Source organism: Mauremys reevesii, linkage group 2 (genome assembly GCF_016161935.1).
Source record: "Mauremys reevesii isolate NIE-2019 linkage group 2, ASM1616193v1, whole genome shotgun sequence".
NCBI lineage: Eukaryota > Metazoa > Chordata > Testudines > Geoemydidae > Mauremys > Mauremys reevesii.
This window is the reverse complement of record NC_052624.1, coordinates 115811473-115838863: the sequence shown is the minus strand read 5'-3', so window position 1 is coordinate 115838863 and position 27391 is coordinate 115811473. Positions and strand designations below refer to the sequence as shown.

Below are 27391 nucleotides of genomic sequence, written 5' to 3'. Positions count from 1 at the left end.
CCATTGATAAGGCGATCAAATTTCTCTGCTTGAGCTTTCAGAATAGGGCCTGAAATGGGAACTCCTTCTGAGCGAGCCTGGACAAACCATTGGTACAATGCTCAATCTAGGCTTTCGTCATTAGCAAACTTGACCTTTTTACGCTGTAAACCAGTTTCTGCTTCAGGAATGCAGGGTAGACTGCGGCGCTTTTCTTCTTTTTTCCACCCTCACAGAGTGGACTCGATAATTCCTATTTCTCTAGCAAGCTGAGTTTGTTGTTTTCCCTTCTTTAGTTGCTCCAGGGCATACAATTTCTCTTGGGCAGAAAACGACTTGCATTTGTGAACTGGTGTATTCATAACAGTAAAATATTTTTAAAAATATAGGAAATTAATAACAAGTTCATAGGTAAACATCATGCACATGTACAACCCGAGAACTAAGTGCAATGGGCCTGCAGTGGCCATGAGTCACTTTATCGTATAAGACCGGAAGAACGCAGTTTATTTATAAATGTCATAAAAAAAGTACAGTATTCCGGCAAAACGCGAACAGTATTATGGCCTTAAAGGGGAGTCAGCTTATGATCGCGTTATATCCGAATTCGTGTTATCGTGGGGCACATTATTGCGAGGTTTGACTGTACTTCCTCTCCAGCCTTGCTAAATTCAGGTAATGGGTGCACTTCTTATAGCGTATAACATGCCACCGAGCATTGTGTTTAACCAAGTCTGACATGGTGGTATTCTCCAAAGATTCAGCTACTAGTCAGTACCCTTCATCTTCCCGTTGGTGTCTAAAAATGATGAAGACCAAAGTGAAAACAGGGATTTTGCAATAAATTACTTTGGGATTGTAATTAACTATGTTATGTAATGTATGTTACCTAACTATGTACATACCATTTGCGGATGGATTCCTGTAATTTCTTGCTGGATGCTGACATCTTAACTAGTGCCTCATTACAACTCTTTTGGCATAATACACAAAGCTAATTATCAATACCAACTGAACCACTAATTTTTTTGCCAAATCAACTTGAAGCACTCCTTCCATTTAAAGTAATCTGAAACATTAAAAAAATTAATCAGTTATGTTATGACTAGGGCCCTACCAAATTCACTGTCCACTTTGGTCAATTTCAGAGTCATAGGATTTTAAAAATTGTAAATTTCATTATTTCAGATATATAAATCTGAAATGTCATGGTTGTTGTAATTGCACGGGTCCTGACCCAAAAAGGAGTTGTGGAGGGTTGCAAAGTTATTGTAGGGGGGTTTGTGGTACTGTTCTTATTTCTGCACTGCTGCTAGTGGCAGCACTGCCTTCAGAGCTGGGCAGTTGGAGAGCAGTAGCTGCTGGCAGGGAGCCTAGCTGTGAAGGCAGCGCCAGCAGCCGCACAAAAGTAAGGATGCCATGGTATGGTATTGCCAATCTTCCTTCTGTGCTGCTGCTGGCAGGGCACTGCCTTCAGAGCTGGGCATCTGGCCGACAGCTGCCACTCTCCAAGCAGTCAGCTCTGAAGGCAGCACAGCCGTAAGGATGGCAATACCACAACCCCTCTAAAATAACCTTTGCCCCCCCCTTGCACCTCCCTTTTGGGTCAAGACCCCCAATTTGAGAAACACTGGTCTCCCCCGTGAAATCTGGATAGTATAGGGTAAAAGCACACAAAAGACCAGATTTCATGGTCTGTGACGTGTTTTTCATGGCCGTGAATTTGGTAGGGCCCTAGTTATGAGCATTAACTGATGGCACAGTACTGTCAATTGAGGTCCATAATTTAACTTTGTGATGGCTGTATGTTTGACATGCCTGTGTTTACATATCAATTTTTTAAATTATACTTTAACATTTTCCCAAATAAGTACATAATTGTTCTAGGTTTGTCATGTTTGACACCATTGTGTTGATGGGAGAAAGGGCTTTCGAATGATACCCAACTTGACCCATTTCCGATGGCATTGTATTATCAACATTTCCACCAACTGGGGAACCTGGAGCTATTGAGGGGAGCAGTAAGTCTCCCCTGCCGTGCCAGAGAGGGTGATACCATTGAAGTTCTGAGTCTGTAGATTTTTATGCATCAGATGACACTTCCCTTACCTGTCTATCATTAACTTGCCCATGGAATTACACGTGCTCCCAGACTGACACTTTTTATCCTCCTTACCTGTTTGGACATCTTGCTCATACAGTACAAGGAAGTCTTGCCTTTCTGATACTAGCTTACAGTGTTGGGCATCCATTTGATGCAATCAGAGCTACAGACTGTTCATTAGAAATAAGCTGAAAAAAATAAGCTAGTGTTTAAATATATACATACCAGAGATTAGCAGGAGAACCTATTGCATCTAAATAAGGCTCACTTGTATAAAGAAAAAAGATAATTTGGGGGTTGGGTAGTGAACTAGACTTCATTATGTTGTAACCATTAGCTTGCTGCATGTGGTCATGAATAATAAGTGGAAGATTGGATAGATGTACTTTCCGGAAGGTAGCTCTTCTAAATTGTTTATAACAAAACACATTTTGGGAATTGTTTTGGTCCCCCTAATTTTTTTAATGTTTCTACATAGAAGGATTATTAAATACTCCTAGGATGCTAGAAATACAAAACCAAATAAGTTTTTTTTAAACAATTTAGTTATTAATTTTAGGGAACAACATACAAAAAAGCCCATGTTTAGATTAATCTTCATACTTGGTCATGAGAGATTAAATATAAATGCAGGAAGCTTAGCCCATTTTATTGAGCAACTAACTCTTACAATGACTGGTGCCACTTATTAAAGCCAGTTATTTAAGATTGTCCCCCCTGTGACTAATGCTGATGAGATTCCGGAATAAACTCTTGCAGCTTAAAGCAAGAAGAACTTCAGTTTTCATTCATTTTAACTTGTCATATAGATATGTGCATGTCAGTAATACTGTTCCACTACTCTGTAAATGAATTGACCCATCAATGTCAAGTGAAATAGTAATAACAGAAACGAGCAGTTTAACAAATGAAACAATGTGCATGTGATAATTGTTGTTGCTATAAATTTAGTGTCTGTGTGGCCTCCTGAAAATTTTAGATAAAATGCAGTCTACCACTTTTTAATTCTGCTTAAAGTCTGGATTCCAGAGCAGTAGTCTTGTTTGTCCTACACCAGGGATGGCCAAACTTACTGACCCTCCGAGCCATGTACAATAATCTTCAGAAGTTGGAGTGTCACAAGACGTGGCTGCCCCACAGGGTGGCAGCTCCCCACTCCGCACGGGGCTGAAGCCCCAAGACCCAGTGCGCCCCCTCGTGAGGCTGAATCCTCGAGCTCCCTCGCTCTCCAGTCTGGTAGGTGGAGAATGGGCAGGGCATGGGGGGCTCAGGAAGTCACACTTTAAATGTAAAAGAGCCGCATGTGGCTTGCGAGCCGCTGTTTGGACACGCCTAGCCTATATAGAACATTAATGACCTGGGGGAAGGAGTAGGCAAGAAAGAGTGTAAATTTAGAGGACACAACTTTGGGGAACCCATCCAGTGTCAAAAGTGTGAATAGACTGAATCCAGAAATTGTGGAAGAAAATGGAGACACTTATTGCATAAGGTACTTTGCATGTAATGCAAAAAAGTATAGTGTTGAGGCCACCTTTTAAAAGATGGAAACAGCCTAGTCCTTAAATGGTCACAAGGTGGAAAACATTGATCAAGAAAAGGATCCAGGAGTTGAAGTTGACAAACTTTAAAAAGTAACATGTGGTACTTGTTCAGAACCTGAATACTGATGTCACTAAACTTATTGAGGGAGCAAAAAGCATCAAAATTGATCATATTACCATAAAAATGGCTATAGAAACTATAGTTGGATGTTCACTGTATGAGACCCAAAATATTGAGGGCATTGAAGAATCACATATGGTCTAGAAGAGAGTAGCAAAGGTGATACAGTCTCAGTGACTCTTTAACATAGGATGGGCAAACTACATTGCTATTTTAAGGAGTGTACCTTTGGATTTACATCCTTGCAAAATCTCGATTTCTATGTTGTACCTCATTCCAAATCCAGATTTCAAACCTAGAGTTTAGCGGTTGTTTTCATTTGGCAGATCACCATCTGACCTGGGTCGTTAGTTGCTGTGCTGCAGACTGATCAGAAAGTCAGTAACTGAGATTTCCAATGCTGGCGGCTAATCAGCTTGTGAAGCAAAGGCCCTCGACTGACCAGTGGCCCCTGAATGCTACTATAACAGAGTTTGCTTATGTTCCTGACATATAGCCTTGTCAGTATAGTTTTTTAAAACTTGGTATAAACTCTCAGTTTAGCAGTGTGATGAAACATGAATTGAAAATGTTGCTGAAGCATGTCAGCTGTTTTGAATTAGAAATAAAAAATAATTTTTATTTTAGCCCCTTTAAGAAACAACTTTAGCATAAATCTCTCATTTTTTATGTAAAACATCCAAAAATTTAAGCTTACAAATAAAATAAACACTTTTACCTTAAAAAAAAAAATGCTGTGGCTATGAAAGCCAAAGAAATAAGTGGGAGGAAAATTTGAAATAAGTAGTAGTAGGAGCCTCAAAGTACACACAACATTCATTAAAAATGTAGTTAATTATATATTTTATATTTGCTCTACTGTTCCATTTTTGTAAGAAAATATAAATGCTGCCTTTTTTTTTTTAAATACTGTAACAGGGTTTTGGCACTTATTCATGTATCCCAGGGCATCTGTTATGATCCTTGGGTCCTTTTTAAACTGGGAGCCTTAGTGTAGTAGGTCATATTTGTGCTCCTATCGTGTTATGAATTTAGGAATCTAGGAAATTGTGTATGTCTTCCTGCCTATTAGGAAAGAGAGCAGAGGGAAAGACCCAGGGTCAGAAAAAGACCTGTGAGAAGTGGGGCTGTCTACATCCGTCATGTGTAAGGCTTGAAAGAGAGACACCTGCAGGGAGCTGGAGCTAGTTGTGGCGAAGCCTTGGCTATGTAGGGCTGGGAGGCCCTGGAAGGACGAGCTTTAAGGACCATTAACCCCATGAGTGAAAGGCTAACACAAAATCCTGAGAGACACTGAGACTGTTTTGGGTGGTTTGGGTTTTGAATTTTGTTAATAGAGAGAGCTCTGAGAAAAGAACTAGAACAGTGCTGTCATTTTGGGTGTGATTTCGCCTTCCTCCAGGTGGCACATCAGCCACTAGAGAGAAGAATACGTTTAGCCACGGTTTCTGGATATAAGTAGCGTAGACAAAAATAATGTTTTCACAACCAAAAAAATAAAGATGTTCTAACATAGGCCTTACGTGTCATACAGTCAGGCCAGGAAACCTTTCTACGTTTGTCCCCTAACCCATGGTTGGTTACTTAGTTCTAATTTTTAGTATATGTTGGACCTTAACAATGTTTCAGAACTACTCTAAATACTTAGAAGTACATCACAATGTACTGTGTAAATGTGTGTCACACTCTGCATGTATTTTTTTTCAGTCATTTATAACTGTAAATCACATTGCTGTTCTCCTTTTCTAATATATTGGACTGTAATTTCAGCCCCGCCATTTTTTCTTCTTATTGCCATTCTGAGTAATATGGTCCTGCAGACTGCATTCATCCTATGCCCTCTTTCTGTCTAGATATGGGGGTTTTTTTGTTTGTTGGTTTTTGTTGGTTTTTTAAACTCTGCTCTGTGGATGCTTTTTCTGGAGGAGTTGAATCAGGAATGTTTTTCAGATCAGGCTCTGTGAGCTTAGCCAAGCCATAACAATAAAGATCTCTTCTTGTAAGCAGCTTCTCCAACAACTTAGACCACTGTTAATATTGCCCTGTCAAATCTGTTTACTTCAGAGAGAGGAAGCAGCACCTGACAAGAGAGTACATTGTCTGGTAAGGTACGGTGCTCCGGGGGATGCTGGCTTAGCTTTAGAAGGCAAGCTTCATTGCCTGCCCCATCACCTGAAAATTTCTCATTTTCTTCACTCTGCAGAAACGTGATACTGGATAGAGTTCTGCTTGCAACACAGTCACCTCACATAGTATCTTGGGAATTAAGAGTATTTTTTTTCAGTCATTTATAACTGTAAATCACATTGCTGTTCTCCTTTTCTAATATATTGGACTGTAATTTCAGCCCCGCCATTTTTTCTTCTTATTGCCATTCTGAGTAATATGGTCCTGCAGACTGCATTCATCCTATGCCCTCTTTCTGTCTAGATATAGATATAGTCTGTCCCATTTAGTTTACCAATATCTGAAAAGGATGTTACCATAAATTGAAAATAATTATTGGTTTAGTGCCTGAAGTCTGTTACTTATTCTGTTTTATAATAAAATAATTTCTCTCCTTCCCTTATTCTATCCCACTTTCAACTTTAGTTTTCATTTGTATAAAGAATACATTGAGCTAAATTCTCTGCTGGTGTGACTCCACTTGGACAGTGAAGAATTTGGTCCACTGCTTTTTCTTCTTATTTGTGTAGTCTCTGTGTGCTCACATGTGTGTGTCGGGTTGGGAGAAAGATGTGCATATCTTTATTTCTCTGAAGAGAAAAACTCTGCAATATAATTAAGATTGAAATAATATGCTGACTTCCAGAAAGGAGTTATGTGGCACATAATTTCCTTTGAGGGGTGAAAGTGGAAGTTCTTTGGATGTTCTGAGTAGCTCAGAGGAATTGGAATAATGATGAGCTGCCACAGTCCAAGTGGGTTTCATGTCAAAGGTCTGATGGTTCACTTGTAAATGGGGGAGGAAATGTTTGGGTTGTAGGGCCTGCGAATGGAGTGAAGGAAAGGAAGGGATAAGAAGAAAAGAGGAGGGTTTAAAATAATAGGAAATGAATAAAATAGTAATTTGTATTATTAACCCTTTCCTATTTTAAGTTTTTCACTTATATCAATGGTTAAAAGCTGGGGAAATGCTGAACAAAAATACATGGTATATTGAATACAAATAATAATGTGAATAATGTAAAACTAAAAAATAAAAATTGTGTGCTTCTCCATCCCCTTAGTGTGTATATTTCCTGTTTAGAGCCTGATCCTACCAACATGCACTTAAGTAACTTCACTTATAGAGGTAATCCCTCTGAAGTCAGTGGGTCTAACTCACAAGAATAAAATTGCTCAGAGACATAAGTGTTTACAGGACAGAACCCTTAGATCAGTAGTTCTCAAACTTTTTTGTACTGGTGACCCCTTTCAGATAGCAAGCCTCCGAGTGCAACACCCCCCCCCCTTACAAATTAAAAACACTTTTAAATATATTTAACACCATTATAAATGCTGGATATAAAGCGGGGTTTGGGGTGGAGGCTGACTGCTCACGACCCCCCATTTAATAACCTCACAATCCCCTTGGGGGTCCTGCCCCCCAGTTTGAGAACCCCTGCCTTAGATTGTATGCTTTTTGAGTCAGGAACCTGTTGTATTATGGCCAGTACTTAGTCATTTTTAGCTGCTAAATAAATAACTACAAAAAGTTAAAAGCTCTCCTCCCAGCTCATCTTTTCACTGCTTCCCTTCTAGCCGGAAGGGCTCAGAATGAGACTGAGCTCATTTCAGTCTAAGTTCTTTGTCTCGCTCTCGCTCTCTCCTATCTTTGTCTTTGGAGGTTCAGCTTCTCACACATGAAGTACTGTATACAGGATGATAAGATCTGCCAGCAGTCTTCCATGGTTTGGACAGCAGTTATGACAGACAGGTTTTTCACATTGGAGTAGGGAGAATTTAGGCTGCAAAATAGTGCATGCAACTGCTTGGCGGTAGGAAAGTGCACTTAATTAGCCAGAGTAGATGGGAATGCAATTTGCCCCTTCATCCAAGGTCTGAAAGGCAAGGTACGGATAATTGAATTGTACATGGCCAGCATTCTGGAATACAGAATATCAGTACTCACTAGCTAACAATCTCGATATTGTCAGGATCATCCTGAATTTCTGCCCTCAGTTCTGGGGTCCAGCCAGCTACCGCTCTCTGTCTTCTAGTGGAGAGGTTTCTCCTGTGGTTCTGACCTCCAGTCTGCAGGGACTGCTCTTGGAGCTACCTTGCCTGCTCTTTCTATTTTTCACTTCCCATTGTTTGGCTTCCTTGCTCTCTGATAGTAGCAGACTAGAAGTGGAAGACAGTCCACAATGGGGGATGGAGGGATTCACCAGCCTGCAGCAGCAATAGTGAGTTTTCAGAACGTGACATTTTAATTATATGGCTCTCGTTAACATAAGAGGTAGTCAAGCTGCTAGAATGTTGAGCATTGGTTTGAAAATATGCCATTGAATGGTTTGTGTATCCTCCATTGTGCTTATGGTTATTTCCAATATGTAAAATCATCCTTCTGTATAGCTTTGACTTAATTTATTCAGGTGGGCATTTTATCAAAATAAAAAGTAAACTTGCAACAAAATGCTTTTCTTGAAGCTTAATTTTGATACCAGTTTAAAATGGTACAGACTTTTTTCTTTGTCCATTCACTTTTATAATATTCTGAAATAAAATTGCTCTGGCTTTGGTCCAAGGGCAATCTGTTATGATTGTACCAAAAATGTGATAAATGCTAATTAAATGTAAAATAATGATTCAACTGTGACATTTTAGCATGGAAATTAAACACTATACAAACCCTTGCCTAAGGAAAATAAATTGTAAGAAAATACGCTAATTTTTAAGTGATAATTAAGTTTTCTTTGCTTTTCATTTCCACGTCTAACCAAATTTGAGTTTCACTTTTATAATAGACATTTATTATTGGACAGACATTTCAAACAAGATTTAATTTATATTAATGAAAATAATTGCCATTATTGCTTTAGAAATATGAAAATAGAATTGGACACACAGAATGTTTGTTTTGGTTGAGGGTAAGGGGGATTCAAAGAGAATTGGAAAAAATAACTTCTAGACAACATAGCACTGGTAATTAAACACTCTACTATTCAGCATTATGATGCTGTTAACATGCAGCTGTGGGTTTTTCCATCGTTGACTGGGAAGAAGTAAATTTGTGGTGGGAGGTATTCTGTCAATTTGGGGTTCAATGAAAATACCTTTCTGGACTGACAATACCCTGTTTCTAAGCTGGTGCCAGGAGAGAAGCTCTGAGATGTTTAATAATATGTTGATAGGCTTGGCAGAATTCAACTTTAATTTTTTTAGTAGTATATCTGTTTATTTTTAAACATTTTTTTCTATTTTTAAAAATTAAATTTTCACAGGGGGGGAATGTATAGGGGCAGACAATAGGGGAGGTCAGGCAATTGTTTAATGACAGTAGATGATGAAATTCAAAAAGTTAAAGCTTTGTAACCATTAAAACACAAATTGTCAACATCACATGTCAAAATACACAAGGCAAATATCTTGAAATGAAACATGAGTGCTCAAGCAGTATTTTTTCTTATTTTGCGTATCTGTAAATTTCAGTTTTTATTGAGAGAAATATTTTTCATTGGTTTGTGTGTGTGGTGAAATCGATATTTAGTGACATTTACCAATAAAAATCTCATCCTTCCAAGCTTAGCTGTTGATCTTACATGGGTGTAGCTGGAGAGGAAGCTGAGTGATCAGCCAGGGAGCTTCCAAGTAAGAACTTTAACAGAGAAAGCTTGGAAATTGGCTTTTGGTATTTTGGATTGTTTGTTTTTTGTTTGACATAAGGGGTTGCTATTAAAACTATGAAGAGACACTGGGTCACAGACCTTAGAGACATGGGCCTGTTATGGGTCTTGTTGTTCATTTTTGTTTGGCTGAAACAAACACCTTAGGAAGGAAGATCTTGAGGATCAGGTTGAGAACTTTTATGGGCCAACATAAGGAGCAGGTCAGATATCTCTTATGCCTATTGGCTTTTCAGTGGATAGTTATGGCAGAGTGGTAATCATGTGAGCCTGCTCTGAACTTACTATAACTATAGCAGGTTCCACAAAGTAGTTTTTGGGGCAAGAAGTAACTAGATGTCTTTGATTCAGTGACATTTGTTTTTAATTAATAGATCCATCACGTATATATGTTTTGTTTGGTTAATCTGAGCTCTGATTTTGGGGTCATCTTGATAGCTCTGCATGTAGTAACAAGGAAACAAGAAATTGAGGATCATGATGTATGGGGTTTCTTAGTGGGGAGGTCAGGAAGAATCTCAACAGTATCATTTAAATGATAGTGATATCTTACTGCTTACAATCTTTTCTGTCTTAACAGGTGCCCTCTATTGATTGTAGGTGCTTGTAGTGTTTTGATATATCAGTATGTGTTCTAGATAGGACTTTGGTTCTGTTACAAGGTAATCAGTAGGTTCAATTGGTTATACTCCAGTCTCTCTCCTGGTCTAGTATATGAATTTATAATATGCCTTTCATCTTGAAAGATCCAATTTTTCATTGACATGCAAATTGCATACATTACAGTCACTGAAATGCAACCATATCTGGGATTAAATGCAAATAATAGTTTACTAGTACACAACCACATTACAGGATTGGAAATGAAGAAGAATACAATATCTGTTTGGTGCTATGGAGGCAACTTAGGCTGAAGTATCTGGAAAAATCACGTAAGCTAAAATTTGGCCAGGGTGCCATGTTTAACAGCTTGTATGGTTTTGAAAATGCCATGGAATTATACATAACCAGAAGTGATAGACCTCAGCGTTGTGTTCTCCAAAAGCCATTGCTTCTAGTAGTATGCAGCCCCACCAGCATAATAGGGCATTGGTTTATTTTTGATACTGTGGGGAAAATGTTTCGTATTGTTTCAGCAAGCAGGGCTGATACACTTACATGTTCCTTGAATCTCTTTCATACAAGTACTGACCTTACCTACTCTGATACTGTTCAACTTGCAAGATCTGATGGGATCAGAGTTACTTAGCAATAAGTTGAGATAATTTCTGAAGCCCAGCATCTCCCACAATTCTGGTACATATAGGCTTATTCCCCTTTTGTCTGCAGTTTCTGGGGGCAGTTCAAAGCTGTAGTGCAGCCTCTGCTAGCCATGTCCCCTTCTCTGGCAAATGAAGTGTAAAAATATAATTAGGAAGGCCAAAAAAGAATTTGAAGAACAGCTAGCCAAAGACTCAATAAGTAAAAGCAAAAAAAAATAGAGTACATCAGAAGTAGGAAGCCTGCTAAATAACCAATGGGGCTACTGGACAATCAAGATGTTAAAGGAGCACTCAAAGAAGATAAGTCCATTGTGGAGAAACTAAATGAATTTTTTGCATCGGTCTCACAGCTGAGGATGTAAGGGAGATTCCCAAACCTGAGCCATTCTTTTTAGGTGACAAATCTGAGGAACTGTCCCAGATTGAGGTGTCATATGTGGGGAGGTTTTTGGAACAAATCGATAAACTAAACAGTAATAAGTCACTAGGACCAGCTGGTATTCACCCAAGTGTTCTGAAGGAGCTCAGATGTGAAATTGTAGAACTACTAACTGTGGTATGTAACCTATCCTTTAAATCAGCTTCTGTGCCAAATGTCTGGAGGATAGTTAATGTGTTGCTCCAGAGGCAATCCTGGCAATTACAGACTGGTAAGCATAACTTCAATACCAGCAAAACAATTGAAACTATAGTAAAGAACAGAATTATCAGACACATAGATGAACACGATTTATTGGGGAAGAGTTAACATGGTTTTTGTAAAGGGAAGTCATGCCTCAGCAATCTGAGCATGTGGACAAGGGGGATCCAGTGGACACAGTGTACTTAGATTTTCAGAAAACCTTTGACAATATCCCTCACCAAAGGCTCTTATGCTCGAACCCCTCCTGTACCACGCCCCCCAACTCACTACCCTGAGCCCTCTCGTGCACCCCGCACCCCTCCTGCACCCCAACTCCCTGCCCTGAGCCTCCTGCCACACCCCTCCTGCACCCCAGCCCTGAGCCTCCTCCCACAGTTAGCACCCCTCCTGCACCCCTGCCCTGAGCCCCCTTGTACACCCCGCACCCCTCCTGAACCCCAACCCCCTTCTCTGAGCCACCTCATACACCCCACACCCCTCCTCTGCCCCAATTCCCCTGAGCCCCTTCCTGCACACCGGACCCCCTCCTACACCCCAATCCCCTGCCCCGGCCCTGCATACAATTTCCTTACCCAGATGTGGCCCTTGGCCTAAAAAGTCCCCCCACCCCGATCTAGACCCAGACTGTATACAACTGACCACATGGCTATTGAGAGGGAAGCACTGATCATGGTCTGACTATCCTCAGGAGTGATTGGGATTCTAGTTTTGAAGTCTCTCTGAAGAGTAAAAGCCTACTTTGTCTTCTGGATGAGGTTTAGCTCGTAGTGTCAAGTAAATGATCCCCAAGGACTTTGGAATTCCGGATAATTTGGACTTTCTTCAGGACAGAGTGGACAAAGAACTCTAGCCCAGATCTGTAGCACACTAGGGGTTGGCCATAAGTCGCACCTTATACGCAGGGTCCTTGGGTTTCTTGGCAGAGAATCTTCAAATACTGAGATTTTCCAGAGCAGTCAAACTGGCTAGACTTGTGGTCAGACCAGTCTTTCTTAAATGGATCTAGTTCTGGTGTTAAAACCCTTAACTATCCACCTGAACCATTTACATCGGTTACGCCATTCTACCTACCCATAAAAACCTGTTTCTTGATTGCTATCACGTGTGCTGGAAGTGTGTTGGAGTTGGCAATTTTATCCATGCAGGAGCCTTGTTGTGTGTTCACGATGACAAGATAGTGTTAAGGACCTCAGGATCTTTCTTGATAAAGAAGAACTGAACTTTCCATGCCTCACAGGAGATCATCCTCTCATTGTCCTGTCCAGAGGCATGGCATCCTACAGAAATGCTGTGACATAATCTCAATGTTCATAGAGTACTAAAGATTGCCATCCTGCCTACCACATCAAGAAGATTGGGCTTCATGTTCATATCCTTACCCCAAAGAGTCAATGGCTCTGGGTATCCAAACTGTCTTTAGCCAGATTAATCATATTATGCATTGTACAGTCATGGAATCAATGTACACTGCACGAGGTCTTTGACAACTTCATAGGTGGAAAGAGCCTGTATTTCCGCTGTAGGGATCTGCAGAGCAGCAACATGGTCCTCTATTAATTCCTTCATTTGACACTATGAGGTGGACTCTCTGTTCTCTTCAGAGGAATCCTTCAGCAGGAAGGTGCTGCACACAGTGATCCAGAAATAACTTCCCATTTTGGTAGTCTCCCCCACATAAAAATTAACTTTCTTCATCTCATTTTATTTCTTTATCCTTGCCGCCTTCTGTTCATTGCTTGCTACTTCCTGTACATATCAGAATCATGGGAGACATGGGGCTGCAGAATGAGAATTTTTTTACCCAATAGCTTCCTTTCTGCTACCTGCCCTCTTAGCAAAGGGACAATTTTACTTTTATATTTTTACCCTCCCTCTTAGCAAAGGGACAATTTTACTTTTATATTTACAGATTATGGGTTAGTTAGCCTGTTCTCTATGCCAACCACTACATCATGTACATTATTATTACTAATTATATTGTAAGAGATTTTGTGCAGTTTTGGAATGAATCAATTGGCAGCAAGCTGGAGAAGGGGGTGTGACCAGAAGAGTCTCCTCTGCTTTATTAGTTGACATTTGTACAATTTGGGGACGTACAGTCATGCCTTGCAAGATGGCACAATAACCTATAAAAACAAAGGTTTGTGGGGAAAGATGTGCAGTAGAGAGAGACTGAATTAGTCCAAACAGAAAGATCTGCTGATGCAACTCAAGGACTGTTTTAAGATCATGCTTGCCTGGTAAAAAGAAAAGTGTAGAACCAGAAATCCGTGAACCAAAATTGGTGTGTTGGAAACTAGGCCATGTTGTTGGACAAAATAATGAGGGGATGGGCTGTTTCATCCACCATGCCCTTTTATGGGTCCTTAGAGAGGAATTGGGAGAAAAATTGGCTACTGGAGCAAGCTTCACCACCATGATTGCCACCCCCATCATCTCCTGGGACCCCAGGCTTTCATCTTGATCCTGAGATGTCCTGACAAGATTGGACCAGAATGAGGGACCTAAATGACATTGCCACCTCTACTGGCTCCAGCTGAATCCCAAACACCACATGGGATGAAACGGGATTGGACTTTAGCAGCAGTAGCAATGGCTCCAGCCCATCTCGGCCAACTTCTTTTCCCTAAAAAGAAAGTTATTACAATTTTTGATGTCAAACAAGGGGGGTTTTCCTTCTAAAAACTCTCTAGCTAAAGGGAATAAGAGATGTTAAAATAAAAGCCTTATTCAGTACTTCACATTTCAAAAGCTTTAACTGTTTTTCTTCTTTTCTATATCTTTAATAAAAGGTTAAAATGATTTTTAATAATGCATTTGCCACGGTACTAAGGAGGCTGAGGTCTCTGTATACCAAAACCTGAACCTTGTTTGACACTGATTAATGATGGACAGTGACTGGGTTATGTTAACGCCTTTTGCCCATTTGTTTAATCTAAATTAGTACAACAGTGGTCCCTCCAGGGAGTTTACCTGTCTGTGCCTGTCTCTCATCCCATACTTTGTCTGTCTTAGATTGTAAAGTGACTTGCCCAAAGTCACACAACAGATTGTTGGCAGAGGTGAGAACTAGAACCCAGGTCTCCTGACTCCCATTCCAGTCTGCTGTCCATTAATAACACATTTCTTGCATCCCCAGAAATCTTTTTCTGCTGTTTTATTTGTACTTGGTGATTTCTGACCCAGGCAGTTTCCTTTGTAACACTAAAGGTTCTTTTTCTGAATAAGTAAGAATAACACTCTCTGCTTCCATGGGTCTGTGCATGGTACTTTTGCTAGGCGATCCTCTGTGGAGGATGCAGTTATACAACTGTGAAGACTGTCATCAGATTGACTCTTTTTTTTGTCACCTTGTTATGCCATTATTACTGCTTGCATCTTCTTGGCTGTGTCAGCATCAGGTGTTTCAGACAGTTTATAAAGCAAGATGCCTCTTCCTTGTCACTGCTTTTTATATCCACTGAGTATGACATTCTTTTGTAGGGTGGGGACAGGCAAGATGGGATGGACCTTTCTGTAATATCCTACTTTTCCCTTGTTGTCCTTCTCCCTTCCTTCCTTCTTGGTGTGTGTTTCTATTCTCTTACCGGCTTGTGTAGATTCTTTGGAGAATTGCTTGGGAAGTTTCCCTACTAAGGGGAAAAGGTGGGAGCCTGCCTGTGTCTTATAGTCAGATGGATTTTTATTCTGTTTTTGACCTTTTTAATTGAAGTCCTAAAAGGTGAGTGTAAGGAACTTTTTGATAACAGGAGAAAAACAACAGCAAACACAATTGCCGCTATGTGACTTTCTTTTTTAACATTGACAAATTGTTCAGTGCTACTTTTACGATTTTTAAAAAGGATCAGCACTTTAAGAGGGATAGCTATTGTGTGTCCACATATGCCCATGTATTCATATGTCTACACACAGATGTATGTACCATAAATAGCATATTTGCCTGTCATATATCTCCGTTAAATTCATAAATATAACTGTTTGTTTTCTTTCATTTAAACAGGTGGTATGTCACAGCTTATCCACTATACCTTCACGAAGTCAGTGTTTTGACATCCTCCAGAACGGTATCTGTAAATATCTGGTAAATAACATTTTTGTTGTATTTTCTAAAAGTTGTGTCCAAAATATAGAATGCACTTTCAGACAGGTTTGTGATGTTCTGATTAACTCTTGTACCCAGCTCTCCAGTATAGCAGCCGAACTCCAACAGGTATTTTAAATGAGATTTGAGGCCAAGATTTTGAAAGTGACTAGTAAGTTTTGGTTTCCCAACTTCAAGGGCCTGATTTTCAGAGGGGACACACTCGGCACTTTCTGAAAATCATGCCCTATTTCATATTGGGCAATCAAAAATGAAGTCATCCAAAATCACCAGGGTCACAAATGGCCCTGGTAGAACTTCCTCTGCCGAATACTCACCAGGATGTTGTGCTGGGATCTAAGACACTAGACCCTGGTGCCCTTAAGCATCTCTTATCTAAATAAGTCCAACACTGTCTTTTGGCCTCTGGCACATTTCCTAGGCACAGGCCGTCTCTCTCTCTCACCCCTTTATGGAAATGGGCCCTGTGTCCCAGCTGCCCTAGGTCCCCAGGACCATTGCTGACCCCTCAGGCTTCCCAGGAGCACTCCCTTTCCCAGAGTTCCAGCTTGTGGGTGGTCTTTGTTTACAGTTTAACTCTCCAAGGTATGTGATAGGTGAAGCAAACAAACACACACACAGGCATCTCAAAGAATTCTAAACACAATTACACTTCACTTAAGATAGCACAAAAGAACTACAGATCTAAGAAAAATGAGAAATATACATTTCCCTGTCTCAGTTTCGTCACCACTATTGAGCATTCTTTGGGATTTGGGTCAGTGTCCTTTTTGGGTTTTAGATCCCCTCTGTGGACTGCACTCCTTCTCCAGCACATGCTCCTCTTCCTGTTCTGGCTGGTGAGAGAGAACTGCTGCACTCAGACCCGACCCTTTATCACCATCAGTCACCTTTGCCATGTGGCGTTGTGGTGAGCCTCAAACAGCAGGTGATCAGTTGCTTACTTACCACTCCCGAGGTGTCCAGACTTGGAAAAACTGCTTTTCCCTGAGCTAGGTAGTCACCTTTGTCCAGTTGGGCTCCATGAAAACAGATTATCAAAGTTCAATGAACCTTCATTGTTAGCCCTGTGACACCAGCCTTTGGAAGAAAAAAGACAACAGAAAATGCAACAAGCCCCACATTTAAAATGGAGTTTGCAGTCTGGCACAGACACAGAAAGAGTCGGCAGTATCCAACAATTCATTAAGCTCAGCACAGACAGATTTCCCAAATGATCAGAGCTAATCACTTTTTTTTTTTTAAGAAATTGCCATAGACCCGTATATACTCGTTCATAAGCCGAATTGTTTTAGTAAAAAAGGAAGCATCAGAGAAGGGGGTTGGCTTATGAATGGGTATAGAGAGGGAGAGGTGAGAGACAGTCGTCTGTCGTCTCTTCTTCCCGCCCCCTCCCCCCAAACAGAGGGCGCAAGCAGAGGCAGCAGAGCCAGAAGGGAAGAGGCAGGGCCAGAGTTTCTCCGCTTCTGGCCATGCTGCTCTCCCCCCAGCCTCCGAAGCCGCTGCAGCTCCGGGGCTGGCAGGCTGCGGCTGTGCTGCCCGGCCCCACCCCCCAGAGCAGGCTGCGGCTGTGCTGCCCGGCCCCACCCCCCAGAGCAGGCTGCGGCTGTGCCGCCCAGCCCAGCCCCCTGGAACATGCTATGGCCGCGCCGCCTAGTCTGGCCCGCTGCAGCAGACTGCGGCCGCACTGCCCAGCCTGCCGGCGCAGCTCCAGCCAGGTCAGAGTCATCCTCCCCTGGCCCTCCCCAGATAAGGTGGGGTGGGATGGGATGGGGAGAGTGTAGGGGTCCCAGGCTAGGGTGGGGTCATGTGGGGGGTTGTTATAGGTTTATTCCCCACTTGGAACTTTAGCGTCCACAAGATGGGGACCTGCATGGGCTCCTCTAAACTTAAATCCTAGTTTAGATCTGGTAATGCTGCCACCAGCTAGAAATTCCAGTGTCTAGCACACTCCCTGTTCCCCCAAAACTTTCCCGGGGAGCACCGATCCAAACTCCTTGGATCTTAACACAAAGGGAAATAGCCCATTCCCCCCACCTCCCCCTCCCTTAGCCGTCGGGAGAGATCACCTTGATTCAGCCTCCTTGAATCAAAACAAAGAGGGATTCCCCTTCTTCCCCCCCCCCCCTTCCCCTCAGGTTCCAAACAAGGGAAGAAATCAATCAGGTTCTTAAAACGAAATATTTTATTAAAAGAAAGAGGGAAAGTAACACTATCTCTGTAACACCAGGATGAAAAAATATTACAGGGTCTAGCTTATAACCCTAGAGGGACTCTCCCCCCCCCCCCCTCAGAATAATCAAAAGTAACAGCAAACAGAAATAAAGATATTTCTCCAGCAAACACACATTTGCAAATACAGAAATTAATCACAAAACTAATCCGCCTTGCTAATACTCACTATACTGAATAGAAGGAAATATTTCAGGAAGCTTGGAGAGCCTGGATGTACGTCTGGCCTCTCTTAATCCCAAGAGAGAACAACCCCCAAAACAAAGAACACAAACAAAGACTTCCCTCCACAGAGATTTGAAATTATCTTGTCCCTTGATTGGTCCTCTGGTCAGGTGTCCATCAGGTTTACTGAACTTGTTAACCCTTTACAGGTAAAAGAGACCTTAACTATCTGTTTATGACAGGGGTGGTCATGGGTTACTCCCCTGACTCTGAGCTTCTCCCCCATCAAAAAATTTCCCCACCAGTTGCTGTCCCGGCCCATCAGGGTAAGCAGCTGGTGCACCAGGACTCTTTGTTTACTTAGGTTTACCTCCGTGCCTGCGGACTCTTGAGGTAAACAAACCATCACGGCCTGCCAGCAGCTTATTCTGATGGCCCGGGAGTCAGTTTGCTGACCCCTGAATTATAAGGTCAGTGTATGAATGGGTTATAAAATTTTTCAATTTTTACTTATCCATCTTGTGGGGGGTCGTCTTATAAACGAACCAGCTTATGATCAAGTATATACGGTAGTTATTTTTCACAATTTCTGGTCTACAGCAGTTATGGTAATGGCAAGTTTTTTGAGATATTATAGTCAGTGTGGAGCCCACTGCAGGTGTGCATGCACCTCATACATGCAAGACTGGATTCTTTTCACTAGCTGCTTGTCAGGGCTGTGCATATGCTCTGTGCCTCCTTGTGTTCAAGGGCATAAAAGGCGGGGCAGCCATGACCCTCCCTGAGTTCCCTCTTACTAACAGCGAGATGGAACCTTGTGGTGTCTTATCTACTGACAACTCTAGCATAAGCTTATCTAAACTTCTGAAACTTTTTGGGACAACCTTCAATCCTTTACTTACAACTTTATGGACTAAAACAACGAGGAGTCCTTGTGACACCTTAGAGACTAACAAATTTATTTGGGCATAAGCTTTCGTGGGCTAGAACCCACTTCATCAGATGCATGAAGTGAAAATACAGGAGCAGGTATAAATACATGAAAGGATGGGGGTTGTTTTACCAAGTGTGAGGTCAGTCTAACCAGATAAATCAATTAACAGCAGGATACCAAGGGAGGAAAAATAACTTTCGAAGTGGTAAGAGAGTGGCTTTTCCATCTTGAAATCCTTTGACCCAATCCCCCTGCATCCCCTCTTGGTATCCTCTCATATAAAGCAATAAAGGGAAGTATTGGAAGATAAATCCTCCAAAGATCACTTGGTACTGAAGAGAAGTGAAAAGGAGCAGACTGTTAGAGCAGTCTCAACTGTTATTGGGCCTGGTTTCAAAGGCCCTACTGCCAATGACAGCTCAGATATTGGGAGAATGATTGTTGTCTGTGGAACCATTATCAGCATTGAGGCATCCACCAGTACTAACTGGAGTGCTAGCACTGATGGTGCAATACCCATTGAAAGACTAGAAGAGTTCTCTGGGGCTCTGTCCCCTCCCCAATAGACACTAGTGAAAAGAATCTGGTCTTGTGGGCATGAGGCACATGTGCACTTAGAGTGGGTGTGATGTTCCCCTCTGGTGTTATCTGAACCGGTGATCTGCTAGGTCACCTCAATCCTTGACTCTGGGAGCCAGCCTTACCCTGCTCTGCTGCGAGAGCCCCACTCCTGGGCTGTTCACGCTCAGCCTCTACTTGCAACTGAATGACGCTAGCCAGTATCTCCAGTCCCAAACACAACCCTAGGAACCTCCATCTTGCAGTGTCCAGTTATGCCTGCTGGGCGCTGCAAGCTTATATGAGTTTGTCAATTTAAGAAAGAAATTGATATGTACCAGGCTTGTTATCCCAAGGGGGAGAGGGGGGGAGAGTCTCTGACACGCTTCAAACCAAACGCACTGCTTCAGGTAGAATAAACAAACAGATTTATTAACTGTAAAGATAGATTTTAAGTGATTATAAGTCAAAGCATAACATGTTGGATTTGGTCAAATGAAATAAAAACAAAACGCATTCTAAGATGATCGTAACACTTTCAGTGCCCTTACAGACTTAGGGTTTGTCTACACCACACAGCTTTTAGCAACAAGGCTGTGTTGACACAGCCTTTTCGCTAAAAGTCAGCGTGAGTAAACGCTCTTTGTCGGCACTTTTGCCGACAAAATACTTCCAGCCCCACGAGCGGCGTTAGCTTTGTCTGCAGGTGAGCATTGTGACATCCCCCAGGGTACAAGTTGGACTTTTGAACAGCAGTGTCCTCTTAATTCTCCAAACCAGGGCATTTCTTACACTGATTTGCTAGTGAAAAGCAGCCTCCCCAAGCTTTGATCGCACACCGTTGTGATGTGACAGGAATAATGGCTGCACTCTTCGGGGTTTCAAAACACTGTATTACCTTTCTATGAGACTCATCTCCTCAATGAGAGGATGGACAAGTGTTCACACTTATTGAAAGACTCAAGGGCAACCGTCTGTTTCCTGGGCATATATACACTTGCCCCAAAGAGAAAATACCTTTAACAACCCTACAAACCAAGGCCTTACCTCAATCCTCCTATCACCAGTGCTCCTAAGAGCCACCCTGCAAATGACAGAAAATGTAGAGTCCAAGATACCCTGTGCCTTCCACTTCAACTATGGCTACTCAACCTCATATTCCAGCCAAGGGATATTTTTGACAACTTTTAGAGAGTTGCAAACCAGTATCAATGCCATCTCTACCTAATTCTGAGATCCATTTGGGGGGACTGGTTGCAAAATTTTACCACAGTTGGGCAGCATTAATAGACAAGTAGGTTCTAGATATCATCCATTCTGGCTATACCATCAAGATTCTCTACCCACCTCCTCCAAAACTCACTTCCCTGTCCCTTTTCAGGGACCGCTCTCGTGAAAGGCTCCTCCTTCAGGAGGTACAGTCTCTTCTCCAACAGGGAGAAGCATTGTGTATTTATGCATTGCCATTTGCTAGACTCCTTCTCCATTGCCTAGAGGATTGGCTCCAAACAGTGTATAGACCAAGCAAGCACAGCATGAATACTATAGTGATAATTCCTTCCCTGTGAGGGTCTCTCTGATATGGTGGAGTGACCCTGGACATGTGTCCATGGGAGTTCCCTTTCTAGCCCCTACACCAGACAAAATGATGATTACAGATGCCTCTCTGATGAGCTGGGGAGCCCACATGTGCAGTCACACAAAGCAAGGCACTCTGACACCTTGGGAAGCTCAAATGCGCATCTTTTGGAACTGAGAGCAGTACAAGAAGGTTGCAAAACATTCCTGCCATTCATACTATCCCATCCCATCCTGATAACGTTGGAAAACATAACTGCCAATTTCTGTGTAAACCAGCAGGAAGGAGCATGCGCCGTCCCCCTCTGCATGGAAGTGGTGTGTACAGAACCACATCACCCTATTGGCAGTGCACTTCCCAGGTACCCAGAATTCACTGGCAGACAGCCTCAGCGGGCATTTCGCCATCAACATGAGTGGCAATTACATGATTCAGTAGTAAACAGCATCTTCACTCATTAGGGAACCCCAAGAAGTGCAACGTATACTGCTCCAAGGGAGCTCAGGGTCAGTACTCCGGGGCGATGCTCATCTCCTACTTCGGACTGATCATTTCAGTTATGCCTTCCCTGCCGGCCCACTACTATGTCAGGTTCTGCAGAAGATTTGACTAGACAAGGCACAAGTTATCCTCATTGCTCCCAGATGGCCCAGACAATTCTGATTACCAAACCTCCTACAAATATCATCCCATCTGCCCATCAGCATTTGGACCTTACCGGATCTTTTGACCCAGAAAAACGGTAGGGTTAGGAATCCCAATTCTGATGCTCTTTATCTCACAGTTTGGTATGTGGATGGATGTCGAGCCTATAATGTTCCTGCCGTGAAGCTGTGCAAAACATTCTTCACCAGAAAACATTACCTAGCCAAATGGAAACATTTCACTGCCTGGGCCCAGCAAAACCATGTATCTTCAGAGACAGTCCAAAATAGCAGGAATATCTTCTGTCTTCCTACTCTTAAAATGACAGGCCCTTCCCTTAGCTCACTGTGGGTTGACCTGATGGCAATTAGCATGTGTCACCCACCATCAGATGGTTACTCAGTCTCTTCCCACTGCCAATTTGGCCCACTCACCCCTTTGAGTGAGTGGTGTTACGATCTGTTGCACAAGGTTGCAACACCACCACCACTCAAATTTGGCCTGGCCACACCCGCTGCCGGCCCCCCCCAAATCTGGCATAACAGAGGAGCAGCCGGCCATATTTGAGTGGCATTGAGACTCCATGCTCCATGTCGCAGTGCCATTATTAGAAGACTCACTGCTCCTCCCTTAGAAAGTTTGAGGAGCAGCACACCTCCCTGCTGAGACCTCTGTTCTAGTGCAAGCAGAAGGGATGGGCTTGATGCAGAAATAGGGTGATAATCAATGGCTTGTGTTAGTCAGGGGGTCATAATGGACCCTCTGGCCTTAGAATCTATGAATAACTGTCTTCTATACACATTGAGAGTCAGGATGTTAAATTACCTATCAGATGTAACAAACATAAAAAATCAGGTGTATGCAATAAGATATTCTTGGAATCTCCCAAGTGCCAAAGATTCAGTCAAGAAATTAGCTGATCACTGCCCAGATATAGAGATGCATGATTGGCTAAAACTGATATTTACCGTCTGATTTGAAGGAGACTATTTATTTCAGCATAAAGCAGCTTGTACAGAAAGAATCAGTTCTTCCAGCATTATCTGTGTGGATCCCCACTCTTGGTAAATGTCTCAGTGCACATGAAATTGACATTTTCTGCTTAGCAGTGTCTGCATCCAGGCTTCCTAACTCCTTATGCCCCTAAACAAGGGTATAAAAAAGGGACAGGCTACTTGGCAGTAATTCCTGCTTGCTCTCTGCTGTAGTTAAGAGGAAACACACCCCATTCTGTTGCTCTTCCATTGGCATTTTTTAAAAGAAAATAACTTTTATAAATAAATGCCATCTTATTTATGAGCTCTCCAGCTGTCTTTTGTTCTCATTCTCACGATGATTTCAGCAGTTAAGCCTGTTTAGCAGATTTCCTCTCCTGTCACTTCAGACACTGTAATACTGAAGTTAGCTATATTAAAATCACCCAGAAGTCCTATTAATGTATTTGGACCATATCTCTATCTTTTGGTAAAGTGACTACTATTTTTACGCTAATTATTGGCTTTGTTAACACTATTCATGAAGTTTAACTCGATGCTCCGTTGTGTTGCAGGACTGGATCCTTTGTTAGTCTCTTCAGAGCAAAAACCAGTTGAGGGTTCTTTGGGGCATATGCAGTAGATGGGAAGATTATTCAACTCCCCTTTTAAATCTACTTTGTGGGTCAGCAATCTGAGAACTGAATATAAAGTCAAATTTGTTGTTTGCCAAAACTAAAACATCTTTTATGTCTCTTTCCTGCTGAGCTATGTAAACAAACCACCCCATCTCTCTGCGTTTTATCAAAATCTTCTTATTTAAAACAGGATTTGTGAATTAATGCCACTTCTGTTTTAGCTTGTTTTAATGCATGTAATTCTTTGCTCGGAAAGGTGCAGTCATTTAATCCCGTAATGTTCCAACAAGAACATTTATCCTCCTTTATTGCAAATGAAGTATTCCTACTAGAAATTTAATTTTTTTTACGCTTCTTTTCACCCACCTACTGACCAGTCACACCCACAAATCATATTCTATATTTCCATAGTGAAATTATTAACAAAGCGAGATGGACTAAAATTTTTTACCTGTATTCAAAACTGGAAATACAAACATTCCACTGCATAAGTGAATCATCAGCTGGTTGCTTTAAAAGTAGAACTGTTTGTTGCAAGCTTGGGTAGTCTAAAACTGGTTTTATGTTCAGATAAACAATGCTTCATTAGTATTGATGACCAGTGTGTGAATCTTATCAAGGATTTTTTAAATGGCCAAGTACAGTAGAACAAAGATTCTAGCACCAGAATGGCATTTCAGAGCTCAATCTTTTTAATTGACCACCTCTATGAAAAAAAGACTGGAAAATTGTGGTTTTCAGCCTTCTGTTTATCTGCTCTTCCTATGCAAATCATTGCTTATCTTCAGGATGATATACTCTCAGTATTAGTGTGAGAATGATTAGTTAAAGAAGCTATGGGCTCACTACAATATTCTTCATCAATTTTAATTTTACTCAGGGCCCAATGCAGTAAAGCACTTAAGTACGTGCGTAATTTTAAGCAGGTGAGTAGTCCCATTGTTAATCCACTAGATCCCTTACTTTTTTTTAAAAGACCAACGAAAGGGGTCACCCTCTTCCTGTGACCCTTCATTACAGTTTCAAGTGGTGGGAGAGCCGCTCTCTGTCCCATGATATAATCTGGAAAGGAAGAAAGGCACACAGCTTGTTCTGTCTCCACTGCTCTTCTTGAGTATGCCTGTGCTATCCTTTGGAGCAAGGCTCAAAGCTTCGTTTCCTTTTTAGTTATGTGTTAGATGAGGGCTGTATGTGTGTTTTCCTTCCCTGTTGTTTGGGCTACCTGCTTACTATCTCTTCATGTTGCCAACGGTCATAGGACATTGGAAGATTTTATAAAAATGACTAATTACTGATAAATGAACATTAAGTTCCTATTTGGCTATACAGAGATGTGTAGTGAAGGAAATTTGTGTCTACTCTTTACTGTTGACCTCAAATGAAAATTTCTCAAAGCATTATGGATCCAGACTCGTACCCCAGATTAGTGCTCTTCAGTTTGATGTTGGATCCTGTTATTTCACTTTGTAGGCTGGGAACACTGCAAAAAGAGTTTTTCTGTGTGTGGCCTAGGTTCTGTGCTCAAGAGTGACCTGTCTACATTAGGCAGCAGTGCTCATGGGCCCAAGTGAGTCCTGTCTAGTCCTTGATGGGAGAATTGGTGGCTGTGATGCAGGGCTTTTGGATTGGGAAACTTCAAGTGGGAGAAAAATAGGGCTTCTTGTGAAACACAGAGAACTCTTCCACCCCCAGCCAAGAAAAGCAACATCAATTGACCATTGCTTTTGTTTTTCTGATCATTTTTGCTTTAAATCCTTACCTTGAGCTGGAATAAATGTTTGTTTAACTAAACGTAATAAACGTGGCATTGCTATATGGCATATTTTATTTATTATTACTGGATATTTAGATTTATGTTAATACTTTGCCTTCAGTTTAACATGGGAGTTGCTTCCCAAGGGAAAATTAGGGCAATTTAAAAAAGTTGTTGACTGTATTAATTTGAATAGGAGGGTAAGTGATTTTTTTGTGATATTCTAGAAGCGAAATGTTCTACTCTAGCTGTGTTTGTATGCCAATAAAAGACTGTTTGTATCAGAGATAATGAACTTGTTTTGTCTCCTAGGTTGGACTGGCTGTAATACCTGATAGCACAGCTGGATCTGTTTTGTGTGCCATGAGTAAGCTCCTGGATCAAGCTTGCATCCTTAGTGAAAATCTACACAAGTTTCTAGCCTCTTGCTGTTATAGTCTACTTTACTTCCTGTTAACTTTAGACAAAGAGGATGCAGAACATGTGCGGAAGAGGTAATGCTTGTTGTAAATGACAGAGAATTTCTTTAATTTAACATCTATGTTTGAATACTGTGACTTGTTTCACTTTGTGCTTTGGCCCCTATTCATGCTTATTCTGAAATAATTGTTGGATTTAGGAAAACCCCACCGTATGTACGGTTAGCTGGAATTTATAAAATGTTATTTCAAAGCTTTTGCTTATTATAGTTGTTGTAGGTTATGCCAGAAAACAATGTTATATCTTGGCTTTGGAAAGGTAGGCATTTATACCTTAATCTTTGGATTTAGCCCTTGGTTCATTAGGAACAGTGAAAGTGACACTTAAAATTCTTGGATTTAGAAAGTCATTGTTCTAAGACACTGGTGCTTTTAATTAGTCTATACGCTTAACTAACTAGGCTATTGAGCTTTAGCAAAGCTTCTCAAACGTGATTTTATAGAATTTGGAAATCAGTTTGACTAAAAAAGGCTAGATCTATTTAAACCACGCAAGTATATTTACCATTGTAGATGGAATGTGTTTTTTTTAAAGAAACAAGATAGATAGTACCTCATCTTTTATTGGTGAAATAGACAAGTTGTAATGGATGAGGTTGACTATCTGTTTGGGATGGATATCTGAGGGTTATCCATTGTCGTGTAGATATCTGGGGCAGGCAGCGATGCTCTCATTGTGAGGGATGTTGGTGTATTGGGAGGTGACATCCATCATGGCAAGGGTGGTATTCTGAGAAAAGATGTTAGTATTGCAGAGTTTCTGGAGAAAGGCAGTTGTCCTGCAGGAAACTGGCCCTTTGTGTGCTGAGCGGTTTTAAGCATGGTTTCTATGAGTTCTGATATTACTTTAGTAAGAGTGCCATGCCCAGATATGGGTCTGCCTGGGTTCCCTTGATTGTGTATCTTGGTAAGCATGTAGAAGGTCTTTGGGATGGGTTTGTGGGGGTGGGTGGGGTGAGGTTGTAGCATTTCTGTTAGAGTTGTCTGGAGAAGGATTTGATGATATCTTTAAATTCCTGGCTGAATTGTGGTGCAGGGTCTTCATTGAGTTCTTTGCAGTAGGTGGTGTCAGAGAGTTGACGATTGGCCTTGTTAATTTAGTCATCACAGTTGAGGACTATTCTAGCACCCCCTTTGACTGCTGGTTTGATCACTGTCTGCGGGTGGTTGGATTTCAGGGACTATAGCTGTTCTCTCAGTAATGGAGAGATTGTGGTGGATGTGATGTTAACCGCTGTACAATAAAGAGAACAATTGTTTTCATATCAAATGGTTTTTTTGTTGGGCTGTCAATTAATCGCAGTTAACTCGTGATTAACTCAAAAAATTAATTGTGAGTAATCGCACTTATAACAGTAGAATACCAATTGAAATTTATTAAATATTTGTGGATGTTTTTCTACATTTTCAATATTGATTTCAATTACAACACAATACGAAGTACACAGTGCTCACTTTATATTATTATTTTTTATTACAAATATCACTGTAATAATGATAAACAAAAGAGAGTATTTTTCAATTCACCTCATGCAAGAACTGATGTGCAATCTTTTCATCGTGAAAGTGTAACTTATAAATGCAGATTTTTTTTTGGTTACATAACTGCACTCAAAACCAAAACTGTGTAAAATTTTTGAGCCTACGAGTCCACTCAGTCCTACTTCTTGGTCAGCCAATCACTCAGAGAAACAAGGTTGGTTACAATTTGCAGTAGATACATCTGCCTGCTTCTTATTTACAATGTCACCTGAAAGTGAGAACAGGTGTTCACATGGCACTTTTGTAGCTGGCGTTGCAAGGTATTTACATGCCAGATAAGCTAAACATTCATATGCCCCTTCCATGCTTTGA

The 27391-nt window shown here is 41.4% G+C and overlaps 1 protein-coding gene across 7 annotated transcripts in view; it reads left to right on the top strand.

The window, feature by feature from the left end:
- The window catches only part of TEX10 (testis expressed 10), a 120263-nt gene that overhangs the window by 87918 nt on the left and 4954 nt on the right, over window positions 1–27391 (top strand). For all 7 annotated transcript variants that reach the window (XM_039525069.1, XM_039525071.1, XM_039525075.1 and 4 more), the window contains exons 12-13: window positions 15479–15559; window positions 25371–25552. In XM_039525069.1, the coding sequence (XP_039381003.1) occupies window positions 15479–15559; window positions 25371–25552 (263 nt within the window). The remainder of the gene's footprint in view (window positions 1–15478; window positions 15560–25370; window positions 25553–27391) is intronic.